We start from the raw sequence: 26,757 nt of genomic DNA, 5'->3' as shown, positions 1-26,757 counted from the left end.
GTTATGTTCGGTAACGTGTCACCCCTCTGTCCTCGTGTAGATAGTGTCCGGTGGTGACAAAGATATGGAGGTACCGGGACCATCTACCGTGTATTAATGTTAAAATTTAGATGTTGTTTTGTACAGAAGTGTATGATGTTATAAGTACCTGATGTTATATTAAATAGAAATAGTTAATGTCAACCTATATCAATATAACATAAACACGATGTGCATACCCCATAAATTATTTCAGTTCTCTATTTCTGAACTAGCGTTCTGAACAACAAAAACACAAATCACAGAATAGAAAACATCATTTGACCATAACTTCTATCGCTGTATGTTCATGATGTAAAATATATCACAAAGGCGTATTATATCATAAATTATACACATTGATGCACACACAGCCTGACACATCTGAAATAAACATGATCTACGTCATCAGAATTATTCCGCAAATCAGTAATCATGTTACCTATTGTTGTGATTAACGTCTTTGTAGCTGACTCAATTGCACTGTATGGTAATACTGTTTATTATAGATACTTACACTGTACGGTAACACTGATCATTATAGTCGACTCCCCGACAACATTTCTAGCTGTACACCTGTACGTCCCGTGTTCTGATCTGTCCAGTTGTCCCAGTGACAACACAGATGAGACAGTAAAGTTGGTGTTGTCCGGTCGTGTCCAGACAAAGGTACAGCCAGGTCTACAGTCCGCTGTACACGTGATGTCCGGTAACGTGTCCCCCTCTGTCCTGGTGTAGGTAGTGTCGGGCGGGGTCATAGCTATGGAGGTACCGGGGCTATCTGTAATGTTTATATATAACCCCTATCAAAATTTAACTTATATCAGACCCTTCTCTCTGTATAAACCTTGCAATGAGAACCATTCACATATCCTTGTTTAGGCAGTGTCTAGCGAGACAGATATATGGTGGTACGTCAATATGGAATGTATATGTTAATTAGATATATTCATAACAATGAAACATATTATAATGTGATAATATGATAATATCGATACTTACCTACAATTTATACCAATTAGGAATTGTGAAGGATGTAAAATCCCATAATCCATTATTGATTAATATCTGTATTAGGTTAATATTTGTTTTACACAGTTTACGTGATGACCTAGTAATTGGAGTTGAAGCATTCCCAATGAAAAAGTAAATACGTACAATGTACAATGACGTTTACATTGACGCTGACGTCACTCCCGTACCCATTACTGGCCGTACACCTGTATACGCCCCCCTGACCACGCTGTATGTTGGTGAGTTGGAGACCTGACCCTGTTGTATAGGACTGTCCATCCTTTGTCCAGCTGTAGGTACAGGCCGGGCTACAGTCAGCAGAACACGTGATGGTGGGGATTGTCTGTCCCTCTGTAGGAGTGTAGGTCACAGTTGGTGGAGTCAGACTTACGGTGGATGGTCCGTCTGGAATGAACCGAAAGACAAAAAGAGAAGCATTCGACCTATTGTGTGCATTTATGAAAACCTATGCATTTGTTGTTATGTACTTTTTTTTCTTTTCATTTCACCCCTCATTCTCACGAACACGGAAATACTGTCTTTTATATTGTGTTATTGAAAAAGTTCGATGAAAACTATCAGCGGTCCGAGATGTATTCTCTTAGTAAGAAAGCTGTGTTAATAGCCCCTCTTAAATGTTTAAATGCTCGTTTTGATTAAATTCATCAATACACAAACTTATTTTCCATGTGTCTGATATGGGGACTCAGTGATACTTTCCGTGTATAAAATAAGTCTACTCTTCTTATTATGTAAGTTTTTGTAAGTCGGCACGGCGTTGTAACAAAAATGTCGAGATTTAGATGCAAAAAATATGTAATATCAAACGGATTTCAAATCAAATCAAATCATTTGGAGCAAAATCCCTTAATCAAGAACATGTCCTTGATTCGATTGAAGTTAAATAAGCTTTAAGCAAGGACGGCAAAAAAGATTTAGAAGATATTTGATTTTCATATATATGCATTATACATACACTGTACAGTAACACTTGTTGTCATAGTCGACTCCCCGACAACGTTCCTAGCAATACACCTGTACGTCCCGTGTTCTGATCTGTCCAGTTGTCCCAGTGACAACACAGGTGAGACAGTAAAGTTGATGTTGTCCGGTCGTGTCCAGACAAAAGTACAGCCAGGTCTACAGTCCGCTGTACAGATGATGTCCGGTAACGTGTCCCCCTCTGTCCTAGTGTAAGAAAATGGTTATTTTATTTTTAATATTAGCTTAAGAACCTCTTCTTATATAATACCTAATTTCTTAAGAATGAGTGTAGTAGGGACGAAAGTCGTCTCTACGGAAGTATTAGTATTAACATTTTCTATTGTAGCATTTGGAGGAAAAATAATACATTTAATTTTAAAAAGTTGAACGTGTAAAATCCTATCCATTATTTGTATCTGTGGAAATTGTTTTAAGAATTTGGACATGAAAATCGTCACTTGACGGTAGCTTTGTAAGGCTTAAATGCGTTTAATCAACTGAAACCCAAAATAACAAGAAGGATAGCAGAAAGCTATTTAGTTTGTTAACTATAGAAGACCATAGGGTTTAAAAAGGGTCGTTATAGAGGGGGGAGTACGTCACGACGTACAAGAATTGTGCTGTGTTGAAGGACGGAACGAATGTTGGGCATTAGGATTCTGGAGTAACTGAAAAGGACAACATTTGATAAAATTTCACATTTTAAAACCGGTTTGTTACATGTATGTCAGCATCCCATTCCAGAAATAGTATGGAGATATTTTGAGTACAAAACGAAAATCGATTTGACTATGGTTCCTATCTGGTAAGAATTGACACATAAGAGAACGTATTAAATCCACTTGAAATCATAATCCAAAAACAGTTCTTTTGACTAAAAACGGTACAATAGGGGAACCTTATGACCGGGTACCATTCCGGTTGTATTAATGTCGGACGTCAAGATGACTCAAAGTGTTTTTTCTGATTGAGGTAGCCTGTGAAGCATGTATTTACTGTCAGGAAATTCTTAAATTGCATCAGAGAAAAAAAGAGCAAATTTTCATTTTTTTTTTTTTTTTTTTTTTTTTTTTTTTTTTTTTTTTTTTTTTTTTTGTATGTGATTAACTCAACACGTACTGCGTATCTACTTTAGTCCTCCGACATCGCTAGGTATGTTATTGGAGTACCATTCCCACGTGATCATACTACGGTAGACATAAAGTACACGGTGACAGAGTTATGGAGGTGCCGGGGCCGTCTGTGAAAGGGTAATTTTCAAGCGACCCTTTTTATTACAAGCTTACATTTGGCACCGATATTATAGACTGTAAAGATAACATTATCCAGCGAGCTGTAAAATAACACTATAAGTATTTGTGAACAAACAGTCCCCGAAAGTATGTATAAACAAATAAAAAAATGTTTGGGAACAGTTTTCATATGCGCTTCATACATATTTTATCTATTATACATGTTTGGCTCCTATGCCATTTTAACAATCTGTTTAGCCAATTCCATTTAATTCATAAATCAATACTTAAGCTGTCTTAAATGTTAAGCAGGTTTGAAAATGTATCATCTACTACACTTAACGCAATTAAATTAATAAAAAAGTCGGTAGGCAATCACCAAAACTCTTCATGATTTAAATGTCAAAACATTAAATATTGTAGAACTATTTAAGCGTTTCACTATACATGTAATCATATAAAATACTGAACATAGACGTTTGTGGGAAATGTGTTTAGAAAACAAAGGAAATAAAAATGGTATATAATGAGAACGGTTAATATTACGATTAAAGTGAGAAATAGAAGTAATCCGAATTACATTGCTAATTGTTGAAAAAGAGAGAAAAAAACAATGTAAGCATTTTCGCCACGTCTTCTAACGGGCCATTTCTAACAGAGCACATGCTACTTGCTTGCTTAACAATTAGGTGTACAAATTTCAGAACGTTACGAGCTTGAAGTGCATGTATGTCCGTGTGCAGACGATAGATAGCCGAGGGGTGTCGAAAGGATTTACTTGGATTTCTTTCGGCATACACGAGTTAGTATGATTAATGTATGTCTGTCGATTATATCACAGTCGTGGAAATATAAACTGATCCGTTTTGTCAGGAATTTTAGAGGTATGGAGTGATTATGTATCAGTTTATATATACATATATAATAATGTTTTCTACTTTACATGTTTTCATTATTATTGTATCAAATCTTCAATAAAAATATGTAAATATATACACGAAAATCTACATGTACTGTATTAACTATATACTGTATTAAATACTATATACTTTATCTACAACCATAAACTGTATGTACTACTATATACTGTATCTACTATATACTGTATCTAATATATACTGTATCTACTATATACTGTATCTACTACTATATACTGTATCTACTATATACTGTATCTACTATATACTCTATTTACTACTATATACTGTATCTACTACTATATATTGTATCTACTATATACTGTATCTACTATATACTGTATCTTCTATATACTGTATCTACTACTATATACTGTATCTACTAGATACTCTATATACTACTATATACTGTATCTACTATATACTGTATCTACTACTTTATACTGTATCTACTACTATATACTGTATCTTCTACTATGTACATACTAAACACACCTGCCACATTAAGTGTATAATCACCACTGTCCAGTGTCTGGTCAGGTAAGTTAAGGTTGGTACGTCTACAGTACCACACAGATCCATGGTCTCCCGTCTGTGGCTGTATGATCCACCGGAACACTGTACCAAGGCCTCCAGACGTTACACAGGAACATACATCCGGTATACAGGGGACTGGGTCGCCCTTGGTGTTGTAACATTTGTCACCAGCTACTTGTATACTACCTACTGTAGTAGTGACGTCAGAACGGCGGTAAAACTGGACACTATTGGCCTCCTCTGATACATCACACGTCAGTGTTAACTCGGCCCCAGGGACAGCGTACTCAGAGGACCCAGACAGGGTTACAGCGTCTGAGCGAATTATCACAGATTGAATGAAATGTATCGTCAGAGGAGTACATAATTTCTATACATATGTTGGACGTTCCATAGGGGTTTAAAGAATAAGGGAGAGAATTTTTAAAATACCACAAAAGAACCAAGCAAATCGAAAATTGTTTTTGTTTTCAGTTGACTGTGTAAGAAATAAACTCCGATCGTGCTAACCGTTGGCGGAACTACCTATCTATATGTATCATAGTCTTGACATTACCAAGTTACATAAACTTATATCATCAAGCTTGGTGGCCCGAATAGAAGCGCGCGAGTGGTCTTGCTGTGGGAAGAAACTGGAGTACCATGAGAAAACCAACTTGGCCAAGCAGGTGACCTAATGCCTTTCCACGTAGGTGAAATCACTGTTCCACCTGACCACCTTATTGCTACGTTTATTTCAGAACCATTCGCACCTCTAGAAAGATCGTATATTTTCGCTTTCTGTTTCAGTAGAAAACATATACAGGTATAATTCTGTTAAAAAAATATCTTATGATCCAAAGTATTTTCTGTATCTGTACATATTCACGTTGCAAAGTTCCATCGAAACTTGTATGTGTATTAGTTGACTGGTTAATTAAAATAAACGCTCTGCTAACCTTATACCATGTAAAAACCTACCTATAGTAATGCGCACAAAGAATTTGACGTCTCAATCAATGGTATATTGAATGGCGTTATCACGTATGCATGTGTCGATGTTATGTTTTATCTAAACTATACTTACTGGAAAAGTAAAGGATGTTTATTAATTTTACTTTTCTCGAAATGTTTATTTAGCTTAAGAGAACGCCGTCTTCTTAACTATTGAATACTACCAATTACACATCTTCTGTAAAGAATGAAGTGTAGTAAGGGACGATAACTCGTTATCGTTCCTTACGGAACGTAATGATAGTATGAGCTAATTCGCCATTTTTGCCGGTTATTGTAGCGATTTGGGAGCGGAAAAAATGGCACATACAATTTTGATGGTCTTTTGAACCGTTGTAAAACTCGGCTCGATCTAGGTCTGGATGTATTTGGTATCCCTGTGGAAATTCGTATTTATGAGATATTTTGGGTCAAACATGCCAAAATCGTCACTTTGACCGGTAGCTTCTGTTTAACAGGTCCTTAAAAATCAGCGTTTTAATCCAAAAATCTGAAACTCCAAACATAACAAGAAGAGATAGTTCTGAAGAAAAGCTTATCTTTAGTTTTTCTATATCTTTCATAGAACGGACACAATAGGGTTTTGAAAAAGGGTCGTATTTTATTGAGAGGTGGCGGATGTTACGTCACGAGTGTTACGTCACAAGAATGTGTGGAATGTAGTGTATTGAAGGACGGAACGTAATGTACATGCGGCTAATTCAGACGACTTTCTGGAGCTAACTGAAAAGCGACTCTATACATTTTGATAAAACTTTCCACACTTATAAGACTCGGTGTGATCTACATGTATGTCCAGGCATATCCCGTATATCTAGGAATAATCTAGTTATGGAGATATTTTGAGTACAAACACGCCAAAATCGACACTTTGACTGCTGGTTTCTGCACAACTCGGCCTAGAGAATTGACACATAAAGAGAACGTATTGAAACTCCACACATCGCAAGTACATATAATTCCAAAGAAAACAGTCTCTTTAGTTTTTCTATATCTATCACAGAACGGTCACAATAGGGTTTTAAACATAGGTACTATGTACCGCGAGGTCACACATTCCGGATAGTCTATTACATGTACGGACGTACGTCAGGAGTGACGTTACTAAGTCTGTTCTGTTTGTCTGATTGAACTTGTAGCGCTCGGTGAGCTGCTTGTAATTTTACTGTCACGGCCAGTATTTCTTACAATTTTGCAATATCAGAGAAAATACAAAAGACACAATTCTCTACATTTTTTTTTTTTTTTTTTTTACATATTTATCACAAACATCTATATCCAAAATACATAATTAATCATGTTTCTACATATGTGGTACGTTATGTTCTTTTTCCTGTCATGTCCGTGATGCAACAGTTTCCGCTAAGGTCACATGGGTACGTATAATCGAAAGACTGTAACTCCGACATTTACACTGCACTGGGGAACCCGCGCCTGGGGAACCCGTGCCTGGGGAATTCCCGCCTTTTTACACCAGAATCTTACGTCATTCTATTTTCTCAGTAACAGTGTGTATTTGTGATTTTCTAAATCTCAACACACTACTCTTTGTCCTCGTATCATATATAAAGTACCCGTTTCATGTCTTGCATGTATTTATTCGGGAAAACAGATACAAACCACAGAAACGCATTCTACACAGGGACTTGGTTCACGTGAAACACCGGCTATTTGGCCGATCGGGTTGTACGAGTCGTTCAGCAAAATTTCAAGAAATCCGGAAATTGAAATTCCGGAACCACCTTAAGTGCAACGGGATATGTATTTAACATTGGCGTTGACCGGTAAACAATTTACACTGGCGTTGACCGGTAAACAATTTACACTGGCGTTGACCGGTACACATTTAATACTAGCGTTGACCGTTATACATTAAACACTAGCGTTGACCGGTATACATTAAACACTAACGTTGACCGGTACACATTTAATACTAGCGTTGACCGGTATACATTAAACACTAGCGTTGACCGGTATACATTAAACACTAACGTTGACCGGTACACATTTAATACTAGCGTTGACCGTTATACATTAAACACTAGCGTTGACCGGTATATATTAAACACTAGCGGTGACCGGTACACATTAAACACTAGCGTTGACCGGTATACATTAAACACTAACGTTGACCGGTACACATTTAATACTAGCGTTGACCGGTACACATTAAATACTAGCGTTGACCGTTATACATTAAACACTAGCGTTGACCGGTACACATTTAATACTAGCGTTGACCGGTCCACATTTAATACTAGCCTTGACTGGTATACATTAAACACTAGCGTTGACCGGTATACATTAAACACTAGCGTTGACCAGTACACATTTAATACTAGCGTTGACCGGTATACATTAAACACTAGCGTTGACCGGTACACATTTAATACTAGCGTTGACCGGTATACATTAAACACTAGCGTTGACCGGTACACATTTAATACTAGCGTTGACCGGTATACATTAAACACTAGCGTTGACCGGTACACATTTAATACTAGCGTTGACCGGTATACATTAAACACTAGCGTTGACCGGTGCACATTTAATACTAGCGTTGACCGGTATACATTAAACACTAGCGTTGACCAGTACACATTTAATACTAGCGTTGACCGGTATACATTAAACACTAGCGTTGACCGGTACACATTTAATACTAGCGTTGACCGGTATACATTAAACAATAGCGTTGACCGGTACACATTTAATACTAGCGTTGACCGGTATACATTAAACACTAGCGTTGACCGGTACACATTTAATACTAGCGTTGACCGGTATACATTAAACACTAGCGTTGACCGGTGCACATTTAATACTAGCGTTGACCGGTATACATTAAACACTAGCGTTGACCGGTACACATTTAATACTAGCGTTGACCGGTATACATTAAACACTAGCGTTGACCGGTACACATTTAATACTAGCGTTGACCGGTATACATTAAACACTAGCGTTGACCGGTACACATTTAATACTAGCGTTGACCGGTATACATTAAACACTAGCGTTGACCGGTACACATTTAATACTAGCGTTGACCGGTATACATTAAACACTAGCGTTGACCGGTGCACATTTAATACTAGCGTTGACCGGTATACATTAAACACTAGCGTTGACCGGTGGTGTTAAATGTATACCGGTCAACGTTAGTGTTATATGTATACCAGTCAACGGTAATGATAAATGTATACCGGTCAATGCTAGTATTAAATGTATACCGGTCAACGCTTGTGTTATATGTATACCGGTCAACGCTAGTGTTTAATGTATACCGGTCAACGGTATTGTTAAATGTATACCGGTCAACGCTAGTGTTAAATGTACACCGGTCAACGCTAGTGTTAAATGTATACCGGTCAACGCTAGTGTTAATTGTATACCGGTCAACGCTAGCGTTAAATGTATACCGGTTAACGCTAGTGTTTAATGTATACCGGTCAACGCTAGCGTTAAATGTATACCGGTTAACGCTAGTGTTTAATGTATACCGGTCAACGTAGTATTAAATGTATACCGGTCAACGGTAGTGTTAAATGTATACCGGTCAACGCTAGTGTTTAATGTATACCGGTCAACGCCAGTGTTAAACGCACACCGACCAGCGCCAGTAATATTAAATTCAGATTTATTTGAATCGATTTACATTTTTTTTTGAATTTATTTCAAATGTATTTATAATTTCTTAAATGCTTTCCAGTCCAGGCCAGTGTTAAATGCACACCAGTCAACGCCAGCGTTAAACACAGATTTATTTGAATTTATTTTAAAATTTTAAAATTTATCTTAAATTTATTTTTGAATTTATTCAAACTTGTATGGAATGAAGTGCAGTAAGGAGGAGATAACAGAGTTATCGTTCCTTACGGAACGTAATGTATACACGGCTACTTCTGCCTATTTTGCCGGATATAGTCGCGATTTGAGGGCAAAGAAAACTGTCCGTAACTTCTTGATGAAACTTTCCACACTTGTAAAACTCGGTGTGATCTACGTCCTGAAATATTCGGTATATCTGGGAAAAATCTAGTTATGGAGATATTTGGGGCCAAACACGCCAAAATCGACACTTTGACTGCTGGTTTCTGTATAACTCAACCTGGAGAATTCAATCTTAAAGCAGACGAACTGAAACTCCAAATGTAGCAAGTAGAGGTAATTCCGAAGAAAAGGCCGTGTTTGGTTTTTCGATATCTGTCATAGAACGGCCACAATAGGGCTTTAAAAATGGGTTGTATTTTGGCGAGGTCTCATGGAAACCAGAGGAGGATTCCGGATGTTACGTCACGAGGGACGTCACAAGTATGTGTGGAATGTAGTGTATTGGGGGACGGAACGTAATGTACATGCAGCTAATTCTGACTACTTTGCCGGAGCTTACTGAAAAACGACTCATTACATTTTGATAAAACTTTCCACACTTGCTAAAGTCGGTGTGATCTATGTTCTGGCAGTTCCCTTATATATGGGGAAATTTTAGTTATGGAGATATTTTGGGTACAAACACGCCAAAATCGACTATTTGACTGCTGGTTTCTGCACAACTCGGTCTTGAGAATTAACGCATAATGCCAACATACTGAAAATTCACACATCACAAGTACATATAATTCCAAAGAAAATGATATCTTTAGTTTTTCTATATCTATCACAGAACGGCCACAATAGGGTTTTGAACATGGGTACTATGTACCGCGAGCTCACATTCCGGAGAGTCTATTACGGACGTACGTCACGAGTGACGTTATCAAGTCTGTTCCGCTTGTCTGATTGAACTTGTAGCGCTCGGTGAGCTGCTTGTATTTTCACTGTCACTGTCAGTATTTCTTAAAATGTTGAGATATCAGAGAAAATACGAAAGACACATTTCTCCACAATTTTTTTTTTTTTTTTTTTTTTTTTTACATATTTATCACAAACATCTCTATCTAAAAGACATAATTAATCTTGTTTCTTCATATATGGTACATTAAGTTCTTTTTCCTGTCGTATCCGTGATGCAACAGTTTCCGCTTAGGTCACACGGGTACGTATAATCGAAAGACAGTAAGCCAGACATTTTACACTGCACTGGGGAAGAATTCCCGCCTTTTTACACCCAGAATCCAACGCACTAACACATTTTCGGAAAATCTGAAAATTTGAAATCCGGAACCAGCTTAAGTGCAGTAAGGGACGATAGCGGAAATTGTATTTAACACTGGTGTTGACCAGTATTCATTTAACACTGGCGTTGACCAGTGTCCATTTAACACTGGCGTTGACCGGTGTCCATTTGACACTGGTATGTCTACATCAGTGTAAAATGCACACTGGTTAACGCCAGTACTAAATGGACACTGGTCAACGCCAATGTTAAATGGACACCGGTCAACGCCAGTATTAAATGGAAAGTTATAGAAATATTTGTAATGCTGCCTAGCATAATGCTAGAAGGTCCCAAGCCCTTGTAAAAGCAGAGGGGAAATATTTCGAAATGCCGTATTAAGAAATTCAACAAAATCAGTCTGAAATCAAGTAGTGCTATACACATTCCTATAGTGAAGGGGTTTCACACTTGCTACTGTGTTGCAGGAGACCCAGGTTCGACTCCTGGTGGGAATCAAAGCACGAAAGGTTTTATAGTGTTTTCTATTTGATTTAATTGTCAGTCAAATTTATTCAATTTTATGGTTTAATTCTGTCATTGAGTTTCATTAATGAATTTAAATACATATTTTATTCGTTTCTTACTATATTTTATATATTTTATATTCAAGAAATGTAGAATAAACAAAGCAATGAAATAGACAATAAAAATATATTTAAAAAACATCCGTCGACGGGAGTCGAACCCCTACTGCGGGTGGGGACACCCTGTTTCACTGTGACGTCACACAACATGGAAATGCACACTGTAATAACTATAGTATTTAATGGACACCGGTCAACGCCAATGTTAAATGGACACTGGTCAACGCCAGTGTTAAACGGACATTGGTCAACGCCAGTATTAAATGGACACTGGTCAACGCCAGTGTTAAACGGACACTGGTCAACGCCAGTATTATGATAATGGACACTGGTCAACGCCAGTATTAAATGGACACCGGTCAACGCCAGTATTAAATGGACACCGGTCAACACCAGTGTTAAATGCACACCAGTCAACGCCAGTGTTAAATCCAGATTTCTTTGAATTGATTTTTTTTTTTTTTTTTATTTATTTTAAATGTATTTATAAATTTTAAATTCACACCAGTCAACGCCAGTGTTAAATGCACACCAGTCAACGCCAGCGTTAAACACAGATTTATTTGAATTTATTTTAAAATTTTAAAATTTATTTAAAATTTATTTTTGAATTTATTCAAACTTGTATGGAATGAAGTGCAGTAAGGAGGCGATAACGGAGTTATCGTTCCTTACGGAACGTAATGTATACACGGCTACTTCTGCCTATTTAGCAGCATATATCAGCGATTTGAGGGCAAAGAAAACTGTCCGTAACTTCTTGATGACACTTTCCACACTTGTAAAACTCGGTGTGATCTACGTCCTGACATATTCGGTATATCTGGGAAAAATCTAGTTATGGAGATATTTTGGGTCAAACACGCCAAAATCGTCATTTTGACTAAGAGGTTCTGTTAAAACCGCCCTCAAAATTCGAAAAAAAATCCAGAAATATATACAATGCCACATATAAGTAGATAAATGTTTCCTGAAGAAAACCGTCTGTTTAGTTTTTCGATATCTTTATCAGAACGGTCACAATATTGTTTTGAATATGGCCTATTTTTTCGACCTTCTCAGTATTTTTCCACTCGACAGGGGTATTTTGATAGCAGACGATCGCATGTTTTGATGACGTGTAACGCCCATCCTGAACTCGTCACGAAAGTTTGTTGTGTAAGTCGCCTGTTGATTGAACTGCTCGATCGATGAGCTGGGTTCAGTTGTATTTTACTGTCACTGCCAGTATATATTGCTATTTTTCAATATCAGAGGCAATGCTCCAGGATATAGATGCTTTGTCACGATCATTGTATGTCGCTTTTCACAAACATGCATGCGAAAAATCAACCCAGCGTTCAGAATGTCAAGCAAATTCCCGAGGCCTCGTAGTCGTCGGCTTAACGCTGGCGGTAAGTAAACTTGTTTGTTGACGTTTGATGAAACAGACGAGGGCAGAGACTTGTATATCATTAAATATGCACGGAGAACAGTTCCCGTTTACTTGATATTGCTGTAGCTATAGTTTGTCTCCAAAGTTAATTAATTTTAAATTTCGGTAGAATGTGAACCGTATTTGTCTGATTGTTTACGTCTAAAAATAACAACGGGAATCTCCAGAGTGATGTGACAAATGTACACAGAATCTTGTGCTCTCGGACACTTTCTCGTGAACTAGCACACCCAATGCTTCTTCCTTGCAACTTCTCTGATATATGAATTACCTTGTGAAAAGAGGAATGAAATAAGTTTTGGTTTTTGCCGATCATATACTGACATAGACTTACTAGAGTCCGGCGGGTATGGGATGTATTATAGAAACACGGGTCTTGCTACCTACTCGCACGAGAAAGACTAGCATTATCGATGAACTTTATTAAAATCATAACAAGCATATGCAGAACGCAGGCGACTTTAACATGACTAAGATTTCATTTAATTTTTTAAAACTATTTAAATTGAACCATCTACACTGCATGCTGGAAACATCCTCACAACACTACAGTAGGTGTACATCATATCAATTGATTAGAAATGAAAATTTCAAGATTTGAAATAGATTTCTGCATAAAATGTTGAATAACGTCAGTCTGTGTGACATTTTGCAATTTGAAAGGCCAATTCCAATTACCTTTTGAAAAGAGAAATGAAATAAATTCGGCTTTTTACTGATCACATACTGACAGACTTAATACTCGAGACCCCACGACCATGAATAACATGGGGGGGGGGGGGGGGGGGCACTTTACCATTGGGGTCAAAATACCATACTACACCGGGACCCTCCAAACTCAAGATGGAAACTACCACTGAGCTAGCAGGTCGGCGATTATCGACCCAGTCCAGTTCCTCTACACTCCTCCCTCCTTTTTTTTCAGTTCTTCACCCCAGAAGACCACAAGTTTGGATATCCCCTTGCTAAGCATACTCTTAATGCTTTAAACAAGGGTAGACAAGCTCATTAATTATGTAACAGGAGAATGAGAAAATGTAGCAGCCAGACTGGGGTTCTAACCCGGGACCCCCACAAACTCAGACACTCTACCACTGAGCTACCTGGTCGCTGATGACTGACACAGTCCTGTTCCGCTACATATGATTAACAATTTTTTTTCAATTTTTTAAATGAAATAGCCCATTAGATTATCTATATTGAAATGTTTATATTTCAAATTAAAAGTCTCTAACCTGCCTTTTATTGAGACAATGTCTTTGGACAGGGTCTAATTTTATCATTTTTTGCATCAATAAACACAAATAGTAAATTTAAAATTCTTTGCTTCAAATACCAAAAACCTTCTTTTGCTTAAATGTACAAAAGAAAACAATATATGACACAGGTAGGAATTAGTAAATTTCGAAATATCTTTGCCTTAAGCACCATACCAACTTATTTCAACCTTTTGCTTACATATAAGGGATTACCAATTTTGACCAAGTTTTTACTAAGATTTTTTAACTTTTATGTCTCATTAAATTATCATACATTGGGAACCATATCTTGTATTGTTTGTATCTTTTGAATTTAAATAGGGATAATCCGCCCGGATTTAACAGCATTTTTATTGCGTTTACAGTGGTATGAACGCAATGGGATACAGTCATATTCTTTATAGCTCTTAACATTGAATTTTTTAAGATAATACCATTTTCTTTTTACTTCTTTTTTACAATTGCAACTATGAGATACTAATTAAATATACATAAAGATAAGTATTAAAAAGTTTGAACATTTAGCCTGAAGATCTTTTATAAGTAAAGAGTAACAATTCAGCATGTGTCCATTGGTCAAGATACATGTGACAGGCCTCCTGTATATTGTTCAGTGAGGTAGTCACCAGCTATAACAATGTGATCCTGTCTCAGGCTGTGACATACTCAGCAACAAAAAAAACATAGATGTAAGACCAAGAGTAAGACATGTCACTTAATTTTCAGAAACTAACCAAACTGGTGTACACTGAAAACTTACAAGAGGTTGAATAGTCAGAAACTGACCAAAGTGGTGGTTAAATAGTTTTAAATTAAAAAAAAATGTAGACATTTCCAATTTTTTCCTGACACAGACCAGACACTGATACCATATTTGAACTCGGGGATTTCTTAAAACACATCATTTTAATAAAATGGTTAAAGCAAACAACAAACCATTATTCATTCTCTCATTTGTATTATCATTTTTGGATATAGATGTATACAAACCGTCTGACATGGAAGCAGAAAAAAGACAAAGTAGAGAAAATATTGTAGCTTTAAACTCAGTTACATGATGTAAATAGTTTTCGGAAGAAAGCAGTGACCTACCTTGTGGATTGCCATTAAGTAGCATAGAATCCTTTGTACATATGATAAATCACAGTTATCTCCCTTTGCTTCACTCTTGAAAGCTGATTGGGAGTTAGTTTGTTTGTTTGTTTTTGTTTAATGTCCTTTTTACAGCCAGGGTCATTTAAGGACATGCCAGGTTTTGGAGGTGGAGGAAAGCCGGAGTATTCGAACTTGCAACCAGGAGGTGGAGGGCTAGTGTTAAAGTGTCGGGCCACCTTAACTACTTGGCCACCGCGGCCCCAGAGACTAGTGTACCTGTGGTCGAGTATCTCATCATTTTTTTGTTTTGATATTATTTACTTAAAAAAAATATGCAAGAATATGTTAAAGTTGTAAAAAAATGAAAATAACTGGAATGCACTGGGATATCATTGGGAGGTGTTTTGGGTTTTTTTTCCATTAGAGAAGAGAGAAAAAGGAAAATTGTGAAATCGGACAACTAAAGAAAGCCAGTCTAAAAGCATGGAAGACTAGATATCTACTTGTGTAAGAAAATTATTTTAAATTTTTCTTGTAAATTAGCCTTTTTTGTAAATCAACTTGAAGTATAAAAAACAAATATAGAATTAGAATATCAAAAGCATTACAGAAAAAAAAAAAAAACATTCCAACGTGATTTGAACCTCTCTAATAATGTAAATCGCTGATAGTCGAATGCCTTAACCATTTCGCCATTGTTTCAACTCCTGATGTTATGCGAAATTATCAAATACAATAGGTCTATAGGTAACTGCCCAACTAATTTTTTCTATTGTCAGTAAATAAGTAGGCTACCACTGACTTTTATAACGTCACAATGAACAATGCAATGCTCCATATTATGTCTTATTTTTAACGATCAATATTTGTCGCCGAAGTTCGAGACATTTCCAGAAGGTCTGATTTCCTCGGAGGCAAATGTCAATATGGGGTACCCCTCTAGGCTGCAATTGGGAAAGAGTCTGTTGCGCATGCGAATAATCTGCAGTCGAGCTAGTTCAAAGCGCCTATCCAGTTCGACTTTTAACGGTGAGTTATATTTTGCTTTCAGCAGATATGCCAGTACATTTTTAAAAATATTTAACGATGTATAAGTCGATTTTCTACATTATGACTTTGTATACTACTATCAATATTTTTTGCTGCTTACAAACCATCATTCAGGCGACATTTTGTCTGACGCTGTAACCAGCGTTCGAAATCTAAAAAATATGGCGATGGCGCGAATTCCCTTTTACATAGATCTATCTGTATTTGTAGTTCGGCCAATAGTTTGGCCATATGTGGTATAGCATGATTCCCATATGGATGTAGATTTAAGAATGACTCGAGAGTATTTAGGTTCTGCATTTCTGAGGTTTGCTTCCTCTAATGCCGATCACCCATGCAGACCTACCGGTACCCCCCTCTAGGCTGCAATATTGAGACAGGAAGGAATGGGAGGTTAAATAACATTTTGTTCCCTATCCTGCTCGAATTCAAGTCGGTGATTTGATTGAATATAATTGTCATAACCTGCGAATTTTAATGTTTTAAAATATGGAAGTCGATGTTATAATTATGACCGTTTTCACTACGATCGATTTTGTACCCCCAGCATTCAAAATGGCGATGACGCGAAAGTGTCTTTTACCATAAAATGTATGGCGCGGGAAGGATGTAATAATTAAAATATTGCATGTGCAAAAAAAAAAAAAAAAAAAATGTTGGGATAAATATCTTTTATAATTTTTGTTTGGTTTTGTTAACCATATTGCAAATGAACATCAAAAACCATATTTGTCGTTACACTTGTAATATACATTATAATGGCAATCAAAACCAAGATGCTAATTCACACTCTCCAAGCATTAAAATGGCAATTGGAATGGATGCTTGACAAGAGGAATTCTTGTGACATTGTGTATAAAAATAACTAGCTGTAGCGGGTACTCTGGCTTTCCTCCACCTCCAAAACCTGGCACATCCTTATGACTCTTGCTGTTAATAAGATGTTCAACAAAACAAACCATTGTGTAGCAAATCCTGCATCGCATGGTTGTATGTTCAAATAATTTTGCATAGAATTTGCATATTCAGCATATGATTTTTAACGTCAGGGTGGCTTTGGCACCTGCCGTTATAGGCGTGGTGGGAAAATGTTGTTACTGACAGATCTGTTCCGGCTAACTATTCCTCTTTTCTGTCATACAAATGATATACATCCGCAGCCTAATATAGTTCCTATTTTGATAGCAATTATTGACACAATTTAAGTGATGTAAACCGTGTTTACTGCAATTATTTCAAATGAAATGTGAATGTATAAATATTAACCATTTTCCTCGTCAGTATATGCAATTTTGTTGGCTTAGGATTACGTAGTTCTGTCTAGATACTGCCTTGAAAACGAAAGTAGAAAAATCAGTTTGATCGTCGTGGAAATTTACATGCATTCACAGAGAACAATCCACATCTGTTTATCCTGAGTTCATATGCAGGAACATTTGATAGCTTAAAAACAATCCTACTTAAGTAGTCAAATGCACCCGAGCATTCCACGAGATAACTTCAGCTGTCACGTGACTCATCACTAGTCAGCCAAAATGGCGGTTATGTCTACTGTAACTAAACCAACGACCGTTGGCAGTTTCATATTCATTTGTATGTCGCTAGAATACGCAAGAAATATGACCAGAAATTGAGGGCAAGTTGTAACAAACTACATTGCCGTTCATTCGCGAGGATTTTATTGAATAAGGTTATTATTTGTTGTTTAAAAAGAATCTCATGATTATGATCCGTGACTGATGTACTGGCGGTGTCAAAACTAGATATGTCTCGTCGGACAACGCGACCGCAATTTTCTATCGGAATGAAAATGTGTTACTACGGGTCATAAATTAGATGTTTGATGGGTCTTATTAATAACTTGTAGTATAAAAAAAATTAAAAAAACTTCGGCTGTGTACATCTTGGATTTTATCTTTAGTTGTAGTTACTTGAACAACATGTTCTGTTAATCGACAAAGTTTACAAGCAGCTTTACTGATTCAGGAGTATATCAATAATCTTCCACATGCATTAAAGAAATTGGGAAAGAACTACTCAGCTATTATAAAGTTGACAGCTGATATATATGTTATACATGTTTTCTTGAATATATATATAATAGGAATTCCAGGGCCAGATGAAGACATTTCATCTGATTCAAATGTAACTGTCTGACTATAAAATCCAAATTTAAATTTCTTATAATATGACTTCAGACCCTGACGTTTCTCAGGGCCTTTGGCCCTTTGATTATAATTACTGTATATATATATATCTGAAACATTTAAACAGAGGAGCCCACTTATTTGCACATTGGTTATTTGAATATCCCGCCTATTTGCATAAAATTCTCAGGTCCCGATTTTCTTCTTCTTTATCTTTGTATTTTAATCCTGTGTATTTGCATCGTCTAAAACACTGACTCCCGCTTATATGCATATAAAAATTCGAAAAAATCAAAAATTTTTAATTGATTTTGGGGCATTTTTGTGATTTTCTCGTTATAAAAGTTTTATGAAATGTGTTTTAACTTACATATTGATTCCACACGATGTACAATGTTATATTATCATTGGTTCATACTTCGTCATTACAGGTTATGTTCAATGCAGGGATATCAACATTTAGTTATTATCCAGAACCATATTATAATCAGTAGCAATGTGCAGAAGAATTACTGAATAAAATATTTATGTGCCTCATCTTTTGATGAAACCTGTGTTCTGTGCACTTGAACACTCGCTGCGGCAGGTTGCGATCACCATGATTGTTTACTAGGCGCATTGCATTGTGGGGGCATATGTGTAATGAACAACAACTCTTTGTGTGTGTGTACCATTTTCCAAAACAAACCCAAACGACAATACACATGTCACGGTCATTTTAGACAGTCTATTGCTTCAGCAGTTCATCATTTATGATCAAACAACTAATATACTCATAGCAGGAACACAAGGCATGTTAATTGAAACAATGACATTGTACATCGTAGTGCCAACCCACGCGTGTATGACCGATACTCGGACCCAGAGACTCTGAGTGACAAGTAGTAAACGATGAAGTGTATGCAAATATTTGTACATTTACAAAGAATAACAACCCATGTATTTCATATTTACTCTTATATTTTAAATATTTTTTTTTAGATATATTTTTAATGCAAATAATGTAAATAATCATATAGTGCCCATTTTGAGTACCTACCTGACGATCTAAAAAAACCAACTCCGCCTATAGATACGAATACTCAGGTTATTTGCATATTTTGTCATGGAAAAAGGGCTATGCAAATAAGCGGGTTGCTCTGTATATTGCTTTGCTAGTTTAATTGGGGCTTATTGTGTTGATGAAGACAGACCTTGAATTAACTGACTATATGAAGACAGTACCTGTTAATAAGGCCAAAAAAAGTTATAGTTGTGTTTCCCCTTTTCCGACCTACCCTATAGTTTCTTCTTCCGTCCCTAAAACATTTTATGATATATATTTTGAGTTGTAAATTCTAAATCACAGATGATCTGTAAATAATTGCAATTGTAATAATAAGAGACTTCAAAAAAGTCGTTCATTCGTTTCATGATGAACCGGAAGCATGTGCTTGTAACTCATGGTCAGTCAGACGTTTTTATTGCAAAAAAAGCATCACAGACAATACCTAGATTAACATTGATTGGTGTCGTGAAGAAGCTTGTTGTTTTCTTCCGACGGTGTTTTGACAGCATGGACAAGTGAACGATGAGTAGTCATTGAATATTATATAAATAAGGTTTTGTTTTATTTGTTTCCCGAACTCCCCAAAGTCAGAATATGTTTCACAACATTTTAATATGTAAGTAGACATCTGAAAGTAGCCGGCGCCGGGAGCAAAGTAGCCGGTGAAATGCGCTGGTCGCTGGCTTATTTATTTTTTTGAGTCAAAATGGGAAACAACTATAATTTTATTTGGCCATGGCCTAACTTTAATTTACAACAGATTCACAGGGCCCAGGAAAAACTTTCAAAAGCACTCGTCCATCGGACGAGTTGCCTGAATAAAAGTACTCGTCCAAACAAAGAATTCACTTGTCCAGAAAATTTCAGAATTATCTGCTATACAACATTCTCATTTTTCACATGGCTGTTTACCAATTGTATTCAATATGTTTACGCTTGATCTTATAATGTTCATTACGTTAGTAAAGTTTTAATCCGTCGATAGAAAGACTGATGATTCAACTAATGCAGGAATGTAGCGAATGTAATCATCGGGAAATAGGTCACATTACGCGAGAAATTATGAGAAAGTTTTCGATGAACCAGTATAAAATATAGCTGTGACTTAATCAGTTATTTGTCAGAAATCATAAGGGTTACCGTTTTCATTTGAATCAGTCGTGTCAACACAACTGCCATCCTGTTTTTGCAGGTTGACTGACAATAAAAATAACCATCCAATTTTCGTTGAGCCATTTTTATGCAGACATCCTCGGACAACACCCATTATACTAACATGTCACCCGGAACACTCGGAGGTTATCGGTCATCGTACATGACTTCCGATTTACAGACGTAGATAGTCCTACTTACCTGCTATAATACTGAAATAACATAGAGAAATTCTACTCGTCCGACGGACTAGTTGACAATTAAAACCACTCGTCCGTCGGGGAAATCTACTCGTCAGGACGAGCGGACGAGTGCTTTTCCCGGGCCCTGATTCAGCAACAATTAGGCTATATATATAGAGCCAACAGGAATCATGGTTTATTTTGAAATTATCTTGCACTAATACATGGCTTAATCCAGCTTTATCTAGAAAATACAGACAGATGAATTCACATGTAAAAAGTGTTTGAACTATTAACCCAATATATATATAGTGACCCTTTATTTTGATGTAGACCAATGGAGATGTTTTTATTCCATTTTTAAGTAAAGACTTATATTAAAGTAAAGATACCTATATAAGTATTGTAATAGCCAATTTTTTTATGGGAGGTTTAAATAATCTATTTTAACCAGTATTAATGTAAGACTCAGTGATTTTATAATTATAATTGTGTCATGAATATATGGATAGGTTGACTATTTTATAGACAACATGATGCTTTCAGAGTCTCTAATGTCATATACCTGTTTAAAATTTTCAGTGTGATGAACCTTCTGATTATTTCCTCATACATGTAATTCCTTCAATTTCATTTCATTACAGATCTTGAGATTGAGTGAACAATTGTTCCAGAATATATCAGCTGTATCTAATACAGTACATGTGTATGAAAGGGTACTGTACCATAGCAGAGGAAACGTGGATATAGTCCGTGCTTTTCAACTGCATGAGTGGAGTAACCAACAGCACAGAAATGGAGCACCATGACAACACGTCTTTTAAAGTGAAGTGATAAATCTACATTTTTTAGTCCCATCATCAGATGGTGGGCTATTCAAATCACCCTGTGTCTGTCGTCTGTCTGCAGGTGTTCGTCCATATGCATGGCAAAAAAAAAAAAATGTGCATTAGTGTTCCCGACCAACTCTACATTTTGACCGCCTACTTTTTCTGAATACTTTCAGGTCCAATTTAAACTATTATAAGCTATATATACCTGTAATCAAGCAAGAATTTTACCCAAACCCAGGAATTCCCCATCTATTAATGGTAATTAGGTTTAATAATTAATTCAGTTCTTTGGATATGGTGCCAGGGTTTTTTCTCATTGGTTTGGGAAGGGTCCTTTTTGTCTCATTTTGGGATGAAAAATTGTAATTTGTTAAAGATTTTTTCAGGAGTAAACTGTGAATTTTGGGAATTTGGCTTTGAAATGAAATAATTCCAATTGGGAATGGGGCCCATTAACGGCCCCAGAAAGCCCCCAGAAAAAGCCCTGGGTGCCAAGTGCTATCGATAAACAAAACCTTTGGTGCTAGTTTCCTAGAAAGATGTTTTACAATTTAACCCTTTGCCACATGCAGGTTATAACACTTCAGCACTCTGTGCTGATAGTTCAAAGATACATTGTTGCAATGCAACATTATTGCGCTGACTGAAATATACATACACCATCTCAATGTCAGTTTTTGAGAAATTAAGCTTTGTTTTAATTAACTTTTCTAAACCTAATTTTGAAAGTGAAATAGTTGTTTTAGACATTTTTAGTAAGTTACAATTATGTTCAGAATTTCTTAAATTTTAATTCTGTGCTATTTTCTTTATAAAACCAACAACACATAACCACGAAATCAGCTGTATACAAACAGAACAGACAAATTTCAAAATATTTTGACAATGTAATTTATAATTCATTGAATTCCTGTACATGAAATGATTCAACATTAACTCCCAAATGAAACAAACTGAATTTTCAAAGTTTTCACAAGAATATTTCAACAGTTCAGGCTTAAGCCTTGAATATTTTATATCCGATGTCGCGATGAAGGAATGTGTACAGTATCCGACCATTTTGGGTCAAATCTACCTTCGTTTTTCAAATGCCAGCGAGCGTAGTTATTAGTGTGTCGAGCTATGGTGGAAAACTGATTCTCATTGAAGAAAAGGTAGAAATAATCAATGGGACTTGCAGTATCAATATCAAAAGTTTCTGGAAGTACTGGCCCCGTTTCCCTAACAAAATCATTTACTGTGATCGGCGAAAAATCTCGGTCAACATTACCTAATGGCGGCGGTACAACTAGTCGCCGTTCGTCCTCATTTTCGGACTCGTTATCTGTTGACAGTTCATTTAGAACATCGTTAAGATCAATATCTGACTCAATGTATTCAGGTCCAAAGCCATCGAACTCTAAATTATCATCATCGTCGTCAAAAATGTCGCGCAAAATCGTAGCCACAGCCGCCATTACGCCTCGTTGTTGTCACACTTTTCTACACTCATGACTCACACTTTCTAGGTTAATTTATTCAAAAACTTTCGTATGAATGACGTGTACAAATCTGATTGGTCGATGCATTGATATCTTCTTAAAATAGTATCAGGGATTTCCAGATAGGTGTCGCTTTCAATCACGGGATTTTCCATGTCTAAGTTTACCGAACCGGCATGGCGTCGAGAGGCGCTTACATTGAGATAACGTAGAGGCGTCGAGAAGCGCTTACATGGAGATAATGCAGAGGCGTCGAGAAGCGCTTACATGTGGCAAGGGGTAAAGGCGTCCAGAGGCGCTTACATGTGGCAAAGGGTTAAGCCCGAAGGAGGGAATGTTGGGGGAAAAAACATGTTTACCTGGTTTAGCTCTCAGCGCTAAATCTACATGCACATCCTGCATCCTGTACTCATAATTTTTTGAAAGGACCCATTAAATTTTCTTAAATGGGTACTTTTATCACTGTGGGACCCACTGGTTTTGGTAATACAATTGAAAAGGACCCATAAAAAATAATCGAAGATTGATCACTGGCTCTTAATGGCATGATTAACATCTGATTTTGCCAAAAATATGTTCAAATTGGCTAATTATTCCAAATAGATTAGAATAGCTTTCCTACCTACTAAATTCTCAACTTGTGACCCGAAACACATATTTTTATTTGGCCTAAACAATCCTTGTTATCACCATTTCTTGAAAAGTGCTAGAGGTATATTCCTGAAACTTCATGTGTAGGTTCCCTGTGATTCCTAGTTTGGACATTTGAATTCAGAGGTTTGATGATCAGAAAAAAACAAAATGGCTGACAGGAGGCCATCTTGGATTTTGAGAATTGAAATTTGTTATCAATATTTCGTGAAAATGGCTAGATGGAATTATTGTTTCTCAAATATCATAAGTAGGTTGCATGTGTTCATGTTGTCAGATTAGTAAGAGGAAAAAGGGGAGAAGGAAAAATAGAGAGATCAGTTTCACATGTAATCTATAAAGATCATTCAATGGTGGACGCTTAGCTCCCTCTGGGACCTCTATTTCATATGCTGTTTTCAAATGTATCGGTAAACAAGAGTTCCCCAATGTGAAATTTAAGTATATTCAGAAATTTTGTGTCTCATGATACAAATGATTGTAGACACTCATGTCGGATTCATAAGGGAAGTGAATGAGTTTATTTGAAAAAAGATGCATCTGATTGATTGATTATATACATATACCAGTAATTATATATAACTATCTTATACGTATATACCAGTATACCAGTATACCAGTATTTATTTTTAGAAAATTGCGGAAACTTGTGTGAATTATGTTTTTGCACTTTGGCAGGATCATTACATATTTAAAAATGTTTTCAACAAGTTGAATTGGGCATCTTAAGGTCCATTCAATCTCTTTGTTTCAGTACATTTGTAATAATTTGTTAAATATTTTTAAACAGAATAAAGATGAAGTGCACATGGATATCACAGAAACTGTTCAAAACAGATCAAGAGGAAGACCAAAGAAACGCCGACCCACACCACCGAACAAGGCACGACGGGTGAGTAAAACTGAGACATCTTTTCCTTGATCAAAATTTTAGTTATGACTGCTTACAGTGCTTCAGATCGACGGTGCACCCACGCTAATCCCGCGTGATTTTTTAAAATGACGCACGACTTTGTTGGTACATGGGCCTGTCGGCGCAGTGCAAATATATAAACTAAAACGAAAGTAGTTAGGCTCGTAAGTTATCCCCATTTCGTGAGTTCACACAACCAAAAGCACATGTTAGGAAAATAACAGTAGAATGACAAGTTTTGTCATAAAAAAAAGAGAAGTAAATTCTTTGAATTTAACTCTTTATGTACTCATTCAAATTTTGCGGTCCGGACCGGAAGTGAACGCTGGGTAGTCCTTTGGTGTTGGAGAATATGGCTATCACATCAGACGTCGATTAAACAATCTTTGGCTGCTGTGTGAAGCTTAATATCAAATGAATTTTATTGTATGAAACGAGTAGAAACTCTTTTACCAAATATTTCCTTGGAAATATGGCGAAATTGAGAGGAAGAATCGCGGAAGTACACCTGTTGATCTGCGTATGTGTCACACGTGTGTAAGTAATCACGGAGCCAAAACATTTGATTGTTTGCGCTATGCAAACATTTTATATGTTTCTAATTTATCTTGATGATTAAAATTACTCAATTACATGTATTCTATCGTTTTTGATAGTTTTTCTATGAAATAGACAATCTTAACGAATGAGTAGGCTTCTGGTACGTTAAATACTTCATCAGTACACTATTTACAATGCTTCTTATTTCTAAAAAAAACATATTTTCGGTGTCAATTCCTACGTATGACTATGCTGAACCAGTGAGTAATATCAACGTGTTTCACGATGTTTTCCGACGATTTGAGTCGTTACCAAAGAACGAAATATACTAATGTGCACACTGCAGTCGGATATGTAGACATAAACAGGCTATTTGCATTAAAATATATTTGATTTTTCGCCCATAGCGGACTTGGTCGTGATGATTTGGGTCAGCAGGTTTGGTGTTTATAGTGAAGAATTAAACGACCAATTATGTCAAGTTTTGAATAAAACCAGTTTGTGAAAACAAAAGAAAATATATCTTAATTATATTATAGTATCATAATAAATGTTTGGATTATCAGAATCACAAATATTTCGTTTCAAACGTGTGATAATTTGCCAATATTGGCTTGGCGGCTATGTTTTGGGATCCCTAATAGGGTATACGTACATCATTCAGTCAAAAATTAAGGTAGATAGTTGAGTTATGAGACAATCCTATGAATGCCACTTAAGTTAAATTCAGTCTGTTGTCCAAAATGAATTCTGGTACACTAGTAAGCGGTCATAAAAATGATGGCCCATGGTTTAGTAAAATGACCCCTACTTTCTGGTCGAGATGGGCCCAATGACCCACGTAAATGCAAAATCACCTGAAGCTCTGTGCTTATATAAAATTATTTTATTGGTGAAAATCGCTTACCGTATACAGTGGTGATTGGAAAAGTCTGAATTTCAGCTGAAAAGTCATAATTTCTCAGATAAACATTTTATATTCAGATAAGTTGGGGAAAACTCAGAAAAGTATTATGAAATTCTGGTTTTCATGCTGAAATTCAGATATGTTGGGCAAAATTCAGATGTTTTCTTATTTGGCCCTCTAGCAGCCCAAGTTTTCACACCTCCTGCGGAGCCGGGTGTTCATGGTCTGCCGGCAGCAGCGTACCTTTACCGTGCTGTATCAACCCAGTCCACGCAAAATGTTTTTTTTTTACAGGACATTTGTTCTGGTAAAAGCTGAAGTATTACCTGACTGGATTCATCTTTACCAGACATTTTGGTCTTATGTTCAGTGTGTGAAAGTAACTCATGAATCTTCACAGACAATAGGTCTATATAAATTTCAAATGGCATAGACCCAACCAAATTTCTATAGACCGCAATTTTTTCCACTAAAATAATGACAAACTCTGATTTTCAATTCATTGCGATATGTGTGTTTATTTATCGTAAATTTCGTAAATTTGAAGCATTCAGCAGTCGTATGGCCGACACACCTTCCGACTTAGCAGGGTTATCTATGATATTTGTTTGTGCCTTGGCGGAT

General features: G+C 36.5%; 1 protein-coding gene across 1 annotated transcript; it reads right to left on the bottom strand.

Moving 5' to 3' along the window:
- Positions 1 to 26,486, bottom strand: LOC117340608 (neural cell adhesion molecule 1-like). Its single transcript, XM_033902371.1, has 4 exons — positions 26,460 to 26,486; positions 1,177 to 1,498; positions 536 to 799; positions 1 to 83 (listed from the first exon to the last, which is right to left on the bottom strand). Exons 1-4 carry the CDS (start codon positions 26,484 to 26,486, stop codon positions 19 to 21), a joined length of 678 nt encoding a protein of 225 aa, XP_033758262.1. The 3' UTR covers positions 1 to 18.
- Between the last annotated feature and the right edge of the window lie 271 nt (positions 26,487 to 26,757).

The sequence above is a fragment of the Pecten maximus genome, chromosome 13 (genome assembly GCF_902652985.1).
Source record: "Pecten maximus chromosome 13, xPecMax1.1, whole genome shotgun sequence".
Lineage (NCBI taxonomy): Eukaryota > Metazoa > Mollusca > Bivalvia > Pectinida > Pectinidae > Pecten > Pecten maximus.
Note: the sequence above shows the minus strand (reverse complement) of the source record. Positions and strands in the feature narration are given on the sequence as shown.